Genomic DNA, 8,753 nt, shown 5'->3' with positions numbered 1-8,753 from the left:
CTGTAGCCCTGCCCACAGTCTGCCCCCGCTCCACCTCCGGTCCCGCCTCTGCCCCCACTCGGCACCATGTCCCTCCTCTCCACCCCACACTCCCCCTTCCTCTAGGTGGCGAGCAACAGCTGGGGGGGGGGCTGAACGGTGGGGGAGGAGGGACACGACAGGCAGCAGCCGGGGGTGGGAGAGGTGAGGAGGTGGGTGGAAGAGATTTGGGACCTTTCAAAGTGTCAGGCCTCTGGGCAACTGCCCTCTATTCCCCCATGTCAGCGGGCCTGACTCCCCATCATGCTTCATTCTTCTCACACTCACACTCACTAGCAGACTAGCTCACTAGGACAGGAAAGGGAATTGAATCTCAAAGGGGAAAAAAAAAAAAACCAAACCTCTCAAACAGTCTCTTGCATAGACCGACACGCTGCCACATTCTCCAGCGCCCCTGCTTCTGTGCAAGTTGCTGCTATTTTGACAGCGGAACTTGATCCAATACTCAGCAGCTCACTTGCCCCCGTGTTTCCCAGGAATCGAAGCAGCCCTCACGGGTTCTTTGTTGCTTGTTTACAGGGTGACAGCTCTCCCAGCCCAGGGAGCAGAAGAACAGCACGTCATGTCATGTCTGAACACCAGCTCCCAATCCCACCCTGCCACCTTCCTGCTGGTCGGCATCCCAGGACTGCAGGAGGCCCAGTTCTGGATCGCCTTCCCGTTCTGCACCATGTACGTCGTTGCCGTGCTGGGAAACATCATTGTTCTCCTCATTATACACACAGAGCCCAGCCTGCACCAGCCCATGTACCTCTTCCTGGCCATGCTGGCCGTCACCGACCTGGTCCTGGCCACGTCCACGCTGCCCAAAATGCTGAGCGTCTTCTGGCAGGGCCCCAGGGAGATCAGCTTCCATGCCTGCCTTGTCCAGATGTTCTTTGTCCACGCCTTCTCCGCGGTGGAGTCAGGCGTGCTCATGGCCATGGCCTTGGATCGCTATGTGGCCATCTGCTGCCCCCTCCGGCACTCCAGCATCCTGTCCGTCCCCGCCGTAGTGAGTTTGGGGAGCCTGGTCCTGGCACGCGGGGTCCTGCTGGTGAGCCCCTTCTCCCTCCTTATCCGCAGGCTGCCCTTCTGCCACCACTGCCTCATTGCCCACTGCTACTGCGAGCACATGGCCGTGGTGAAGCTGGCGTGCGGGGACGCTAGAGCCAGTGTCATTTACGGCCTGTTTGTGGCTTTTACGGTGGTGGGGGGTGACGTGCTTGTCATCGCTGTGTCCTATGCTATGATCCTCCAGGCCGTCCTGAAGCTCCCGGGCACAGACGCCCGCCTCAAAGCCGTTAGCACCTGCGCATCTCACTGCTGTGTCATCCTGGCCTTTTACATCCCTTGTCTCTTCACGTTCCTCACCCACCGCTTTGGCCACAACATCCCCCACCATGTGCACATCCTGGTGGCCAATCTCTACCTGCTGGTGCCCCCCATGTTAAACCCCATCGTGTACGGGGTGAGAACCAGACAGATCCGGGACAGGGTACTCCATATCTTCCAGCAGAAGCAACGTGTGCCTGTCTAATTTACGCTAGGAATATAAAAGGTTCATCACCATGGCCTCTGACCCATTCATCATCTGCCATCCCTCGACAGCGGCAGGTGATCATGGAGCTGTCACCATGCAGTCCACCTTCCCCACCTGGTCCAGGAAGGCACCAGGTCAGATCACTGCAGGGGTAGCTCTGATGACAAATGTGAGAGGGAAACCTTTTCCCTCTGCTCCCACGGGGACCTCAGCCTGGCGCTGGATGGATCTCCTGGGGGGGGTGTGTGGGGATCTCCATCGCCCATCACTCCAGATGGTTAATAGTATCAGCGTGTTGCACTGCAGAAGTCATGTGAGGAACTCACCGGGGCACAGCTGAACCACAAACAGCCGCGTCTGGAACGATTCCCAAATGTGCAACGCTCAGCTAGATACACACCGCTGCTCTGGCTGGTGTGTGGTGACGCAGACCACACTGGGCAGCGTTACTGGGCTCGCAAACCATCCAAAGGGATGCTGCTCTGAGCTGGTGCGCTAGGTTATCTGTGACTGTTATCCGTCACACAGCTGCACACCACCCAGCGTAGACAGGAAACCGTCCGCAGCAAAACCAAACCAGACCCCAACCCGGCCCTGAAGAGATCCCAGTTTAATTCACACACAATCCCCTGAAACGGCCGGCAATACAATGGCAGGAAATGGGCTGTGTGTGGCACAGGGCCCTAGCTGGTGGGGAATAGGCCCAAGAGAGACAGACGCACGCCTGGGGGAACTGGGCCCAGAGATACAGACACATGCCCGGCCCCAGCGAGGGAAACGGGGCCATGAGACACAGACAAGTGCCACGTCCCCTCCAGCCCTCCCAGCGGCAGCAAGGAGAGCAGACCAACAAAGGGGGCCGGAGGCAAGCTGAGGAGCTGGGACAGAGGCATTGGGTGGCGCCTGGCCCCTTGCAGGAGGATGGGGCTGAGCGGGGAATGCAGAGCCAAGCTCCCTCAGACCAGGCGGTTGTGGGGAGGGGAGACGGCCACGGCCCCCTCGCTAGCCGTGCGACCTGTCCTGCAATGTTGAACTGTGCTATAAACCTTATTCATGCCGCTCTCCGCCAAGCCTGGCCAGGTATGAAGTGATCCTGTGATGAGCCCTCCGGGAGGGGCGCCGGGAGCCCTCACCCCAGGGCCGGTTCAGACACCATCCTGCCGCAGACGGAGACGGTCCCAAACCTCGTTCCAAGCCCTCGTAGGCAACACCGGCCCTTGTTTCCAAAGACCCTCGCACACCCCCAATGCCCCCTGCCTCCTGAGCCGTTAGTATCTGCTCCTAGTGCTGCCGTGGAGACCAGCTCGCTTCCTCCCCTGCAGTGAGGAGACCCCGGATCCACATCCCACTTTCCGTCCCAGGACAGGTCTGTCTCCTCAGCTGAGACCGTCCATGGGCCCTGATAAACCCGGCCGCCAGGCTGGGGCCCTGGCACAGCGGATGGGGTTGCACGGTCTTCGGGGTGGGGCTTTATTCCACAGGGAGAAATGTTACGACAAGACCCATAGGACAGAGCTAGAACTACACCGGGCGCGGGGCAGGGGTGTGAAAACCCCCAGGCCGGGCTGCGCCCCTGGGGGAAGCGTGTCTTTCTGGTCGCGGGGGCCTTTCTCGATGGGGGACGTGTTCCCGGAGCAGAACTCTGCCCTCTCAGGCTTTCCGCCAGGGAGCCAGGGGTCCGTTCACTTAATGAGAGCCCCTAGGATAGGGGTGAGCGGGGCACCCCCGGGAACACTCTTCCACACACGTAGCAGGAGCGGGGGGGCAGCCCTGGGGGGGAGCTCAGTGAAGGTCGGAGGGGGCTCACCTGCTGGCGTGATGACACCCTCCCCTTCCCTGTAGCATGGGCAGCAGCAGGCAGCTCTCTGGCTGTAGTCGGGGTGCCAGACTTGCACCCAGCACCTGTTCACATGGGGTGGGGAAGGGTAACACTTTACTGGGGCCCGGAGGCCCTGGGGGTGCCTGGCCCAGACTGCAACCCCCATTACCATGAGGAAAAAATTGAGGCTAAGTTGTAGATCCTGCCTGAGGACATTTAAAGAGACTCATTTCCCTGTATCTATGGCTCTCGTGAGATTCGCTGGAGCCGATCGGAAGCGGTGTTCGAGCAGTCTCACGCGAGTTGCTGGGCCTGCTGGCCCGGCCCTGGCCCGTCTCTAGAGTAGCGAGTGTGCGCTTGTGCAATTAAACTAGGACTTGTCGTTGGAGACCGAGAGACAGATTCGTGCTCCTCTCTGTGACGTGGTTTGTCATATCAAGATCAACCAGTGCCAGAGTTCCTTGTGCACAGGCAGGCGGGACAGCTGGTGGGAGGCGAAAGCAAAGCACCCTAAGACAGAGGGAGCCAGGGCTGCTGCTGCTTCTGGTAGGATTTGCAAGCCCAAAATACATGTGAGTAAGTCTCTAATTACTCCCAGTCACACACACACAGCCCCCACTGCCATGTCTGGTGCTGGCTATAAATACGAATCAGGCAGCCAGACACGGAAGGAGGTCAAAGAAAGGGAACTAAAGGAAGCTAAAGGACACCAATCTGTCCTCCAGTTTTTCAGATCAGACAAGGCCTTTCTGAGCCAGGGAATATACGAACTAGGCAAGCAGATGAACAAAATCCAGATGAAATGATTTCAGTACAGAGCCTGTGTCTGTGGCACTGGCAATCGATGACAGAAAAGCTGCCAGAACACGCCTCATTTTTTTTTGCACGCTGCCAGGGACTGTGGCAGACGCTGAAAGAAGTTTCAGAAGCCGGCACTCATCACAAACCGCAGGCGTTCTACGGTGGGGCAGGGACGGTCGAGCCACCCAGCTATCTTGTCTGTTGTGGCCTTGGAAGAGACATTGACTGCGGGGGGCTAATTCCTGATTTTGCAGTGAAAAAGGCCAGCACAATAAAGCTTTGCAGTGAATTGGCCTAATCAGAACATGTTTGCAGTCACATTGGTCCGGCTGAATAAAAAAGTCCAGAGACGGACAGGACAGACAACACCTTTACAGTGACCAAAAAGAGGCAAAATAGCCAGCAAATGTGTAGGCCTCTCAGGCTGGGTGTTACGTTAAACAAAAACAGCAAAGGGGGGGCTCCTTCTCGGCGTCTCTGCAGCGCAACGCTGGGCTTGCTGCCCCGCGTCAGGACAGGACAGGACAGGAGGATGTTTAGCTGCTGGTTGCCTGTCCCACATTCCTGGCGGCAGCCTGCAATTCCCCCGTCCCTCTGGGCCGGAGGGCGCCCAGGGCCTGGCTTACGGCCAGGACTAGGCAGAGGGAGGGGCTGGCTCCGCAGCCTGCATTGAGGAGCCTAGCAGCTGATCAGGAAACCTGCCCTGCGAGGGGACGGGCCAGCCCAAGTGGCAAAGCGGTGGGGAAAGAGCTTTTGGCTCCATATGGCGAGAGGGCTGGCACAGGAGAGGGCGAAACGTTGCTAGAGAACAGGCAGCTGGATCTAGGTGCGGACCCCCACCCACAGCCTGGGACGGTCAGGCCAGGGCGGCGGGAGCCCTCTCTGGCTGCGCTAGTCACGCACAGACAGGTTCCCGTTTTACACGCTCCCTGGGTTTCACAAATAGCAGCTGCAGCCAGTGCAGAGAGGAGAGAAATCCCAGAGAAGCTGGTGGGTGGGGGTGCTGCAGCTCACCTGGCAGTGAGCAAGGAAGCCCCTTCTGGTCTCCCCCATTCTCCTGTCCCTGGGACTCTGCTTGTCAGGCCACGGGTCCCTCAGACTGACCCAACCCCCAGAAAGGAGGCTGAGACCCAGGAAAGCGAAGCCAGGGAAGGGCATGGCTCCGCATTCTGGAGCTGGGGGGGTTGTGTGGCAATGCCAGGAACGGGCGTGGAGCCCTGAATGCTTTCTGTGGAACGGGAACGAACACAGGGCAAAGTGACTGGAATAGACGAGAAAGTCCTGCCTGCGTGGGCTGGGGTGGCCACTTCGGGTGTCCCAGGAAACTCTGTCATTTCAGTGAGTGAGGAGAACAGAGCATCACAGCGATGGGTGCGGACATGAAGAGACAGGCAGCACAGGAAAGGAAATCTGCTGGTCTCTGCTTATTGTGGGTCACATGGGACCAGCACGCCTGGCTTAGAGATAATCATGGCCGAGACCCCCTGTGTCAAGACGCAGCCGTGTGACGCAGGCTATCTGGGATCAATTTCCACTTTGCCACTAAATTGCTGTGTGGTCTTGGGTGAGTCCCTTAGCTTCCGTGCCCTCATTTCCCCACCTGTACAGCAAGGACAGGACACTTCCCTCTTGCTCACTGGCTCTGTGCGGGCTAAAGTCACTCATGGTTGTGAAGTGCTTGGAGATCACAGACATTTCGTACATGAGAACGCCAGACCGGGTCACGCCGGGGGCCCAGCTAGCCCAGGGTCCTGGCGTCCGACAGTGGCAGAGGGAATGAGAAGAACGGGGCCATCGGAAGTGATCCGTCCCCCGTCGCCCAGCCCCAGGGAGTTGCAGTCTGGGCCCTGCAGCTGCTGACATCAGCACTGCATTTGCTCCTATCCCAGGGGCTAGCCTCCCCCCCACCCAAGGCCCATCCCCCGAGGTTTGTGTCACTCTCAGCCCCTGCTCTGCAGCTCCCGACCCACGAACACAGAGTTTGCCTGCTTGAATCAGACCGCCTGCTCCCTCCGGCCCAGTATCCTGCCCCCAGCCTGGAGTGTCACCAGGACAAAGCCCTGACGATCCTTCGTTCCTTGTGCCACGCGGAGCAGGGGGAAGGAGAAGACACTCCTGTGAGCCGGCGCTCAGCGTCTGACACCCGCTCACTCCTCTGCTCTTCCTGCTGTTCTCGCGAGTCCCGACATTCAAACCCGCTCAGAGCACTTGACGCCCTGTCCTCCCTGCAGCTGGAAATCCCAGTGGTTGGCCATGTGCGTCCTCTGCCTTTGCCAGGACCTTGTTCTCTTATGAGGGGACTGGCTGTAAATCAGGCCCTGAAGAGTTTTTGTTTCACTCCTCACGCTCTGACATAGCCCCGTCCAGCCCCCCCCCGTTCCAGTCTACGTTGTCCTGGCTGTGGCAGGCTCTCGTCCTACTCACGCTTCCGACCAGCCATATTCATCAGCCTCCTCTGCACCAGCTCACTCTTGCTTCACCCTGCTCTGGACCCCTCTGCCTTCCTGGGTGCCGGGGCCAACGCAGCTAGCAGGGGCACATCGCCCCTGCCCTCTGCTGCCGGACCCACAGCGCTGACGTGTCTCATGATTATTCTGTTAGCTGCGGTACATCCAACAGGAATCTCTGGGCGCTTCTTGAACCGGGAGGGCTGCAGGCTCTAGTGGGGATAGTGTAGGGTGACCTGATAGCAAGTGTGAAAAATCGGGCTGGCGTGGAGTAATAGGCGCCTATATAAGACAAAGCCCCGAATATCGGGACTGTTGTATAAAACAGGGACATCTGCCCACCGTGACCTTTCCTCCCGACCTCCAGAGAGAGAGGTTGGCTGTGCCCTGAAGAAATTCCTGGCTCTCTCTCAGACTCCCCGTGTGATCTGGGGAAGTCCTTGGGCTCTCTGGGCCTGCCCCCACTGTGAGGGGGCTGACGAGATCCCTGCCTGTCGCCCACCCTCGTCCTGCATGTCTATCGAGATCTGAGGCCATGGGGCAGAGCCGTCTCTGGCTGTATGCCGTACAGCACCTGGCATGCTGAGGGCCTGGGCGTGGCTGGGCTCGGGAGCGGCCGGGTGGAAATGCCAAGTGAGAGCCGCGCCCTGCAGCCGTGAAAAGCCAAATCCAGGCATGCTACAGGCCCAGAGCAACATGTTTATTAGTCCTGCTGCTCGGCGAGGCCACGGCTGGATCCCACAGCGGGGAGGGACTGAGCTGTGCCTGACATGGCCTGCCTGGGCGTGGCTCCTCTTCCGTGTGCCTTCAGGATGGGGTGACGCCCAAGGCATGGCGCACCCGCTGCCGGATCCCCGGGGTTCTCACCCCATAGATGACGGGGTTCATCACGGGAGGGAGGAGGAGGTAGATGTTGGCGACAAGGATGTGAACATAAGGAGCCACGTGGCCGAAGCGGTGGGAGAAGAAGGCGGGCGTGTAAAACACCAGCATGACACAGAGGTGGGAACCGCAGGTGCTGAGGGACTTGAACCGCGTCTCCTTCGAGGGGAGGCTGAAGACGGCCCGGAATATCATCACGTAAGAAAGGACGATCAGCACCAGGTCCAAGGCCCCCGTAAGAAACGCTACGACCAGACTATAGGCTCTCGTGACGGTCGTGTCTGCACAGGCCAGTTTCACCAGGGCCATGAACTCACAATAGGTGTGAGAAATGACATTCGTCTCGCAGTACGGCAGCCATTTCAGCAGGAACGGGTGTGGAGCCAGTAACACGGCCCCCCTCAAAACCACCCCCAGCCCTATCTTGGCGACGGCCCTGTGGGTCAGGATGGCCGAGTGTCTCAGGGGGTTACAGATTGCGATGTAGCGATCGAAGGCCATGGCCAATATGAACCCGGACTCCATGGTGGTCAGGGAGTGAAGGAGATACATCTGGGCCAGGCAAGCGTCCATACCAATGGCCCCGTCCTTGAACCAGAATATGGAGAGGATTTTGGGCAGGGCGGTGCTGGAGACGACCAGGTCGGCGAGTGCCAGCATGGAAAGGAAAAGGTACATGGGCTCGTGGAGGCTCGGCTCGGTCTTGATAACAGCCAGGAGGAGGCAGTTCCCGAGAAGGGACAGAATATAGGCGGAGCAGAAGGTGATAGAGATCCAGCCGTGCGCCGCCTCCAGCCCCGGGATGCCCAGGAGGATGAAGGTGGAGGGGTGGGGCGTGGTCCTGTTGGAAGCTGCCATGGTGGGGCCGGCTGGGTCTGGTCTGGTCCACGGCACGCCTGCGTCCTGGCCCTGTGACTGGACAAACACCAGAACAATATTTCAGCGCCCTCTGCACAGCACGAAGGGACACAATAGTCACCCGGGCCTTCATCATCTCCCCGTTTATTGCCCCAGTCTGACGCCCTGTGATTTATGGGGCACCCAAAAGTGCCCGAGGTGCTTTGCAAATGCCAGTGACAAGCTCCTGCCCCAAACTGCTCCCGCGAAATGGTATCCAGCTCTGAAAGCGGAGGGGGCGATCGGGGGCTGACGCGAGCAGCCGTGAAGCAATTCACACCGACATTTACACCAGGTTCAGCGCTAACCCCAGTGCCGCATGGGGGCATTCACACCTCTCAGCGCC

At 59.2% G+C, this 8,753-nt stretch overlaps 2 protein-coding genes across 2 annotated transcripts; one reads left to right on the top strand and one right to left on the bottom strand.

The window, feature by feature from the left end:
- Nucleotides 1-601: 601 nt before the first annotated feature.
- LOC137159250 (olfactory receptor 52R1-like) lies at nt 602-1,558 on the top strand. The gene has a single exon (XM_067557406.1). The coding sequence runs from the start codon at nt 602-604 to the stop codon at nt 1,556-1,558; it is 957 nt and encodes a 318-aa protein (XP_067413507.1).
- Nucleotides 1,559-7,435: 5,877 nt separating this feature from the next.
- Nucleotides 7,436-8,368, bottom strand: LOC137159251 (olfactory receptor 52K2-like). Its single transcript, XM_067557407.1, has one exon. It carries the CDS (start codon nt 8,366-8,368, stop codon nt 7,436-7,438), a length of 933 nt encoding a protein of 310 aa, XP_067413508.1.
- Between the last annotated feature and the right edge of the window lie 385 nt (nt 8,369-8,753).

The sequence above is a fragment of the Emydura macquarii genome, unplaced genomic scaffold, assembly GCF_026122565.2.
Source record: "Emydura macquarii macquarii isolate MOO-44397 ecotype Brisbane River unplaced genomic scaffold, CSIRO-AGI_Emac_v2 contig_1823, whole genome shotgun sequence".
Lineage (NCBI taxonomy): Eukaryota > Metazoa > Chordata > Testudines > Chelidae > Emydura > Emydura macquarii.
This window is presented reverse-complemented; position numbering and strand designations above follow the sequence as displayed.

Bases quoted from the DNA above. Each gene is read 5' to 3' on its own strand.
- LOC137159250 (XM_067557406.1), top strand. From the start codon at position 602: ATGTCATGTCTGAACACCAGCTCCCAATCCCACCCTGCCACCTTCCTG.
- LOC137159251 (XM_067557407.1), bottom strand. From the start codon at position 8,368: ATGGCAGCTTCCAACAGGACCACGCCCCACCCCTCCACCTTCATCCTC.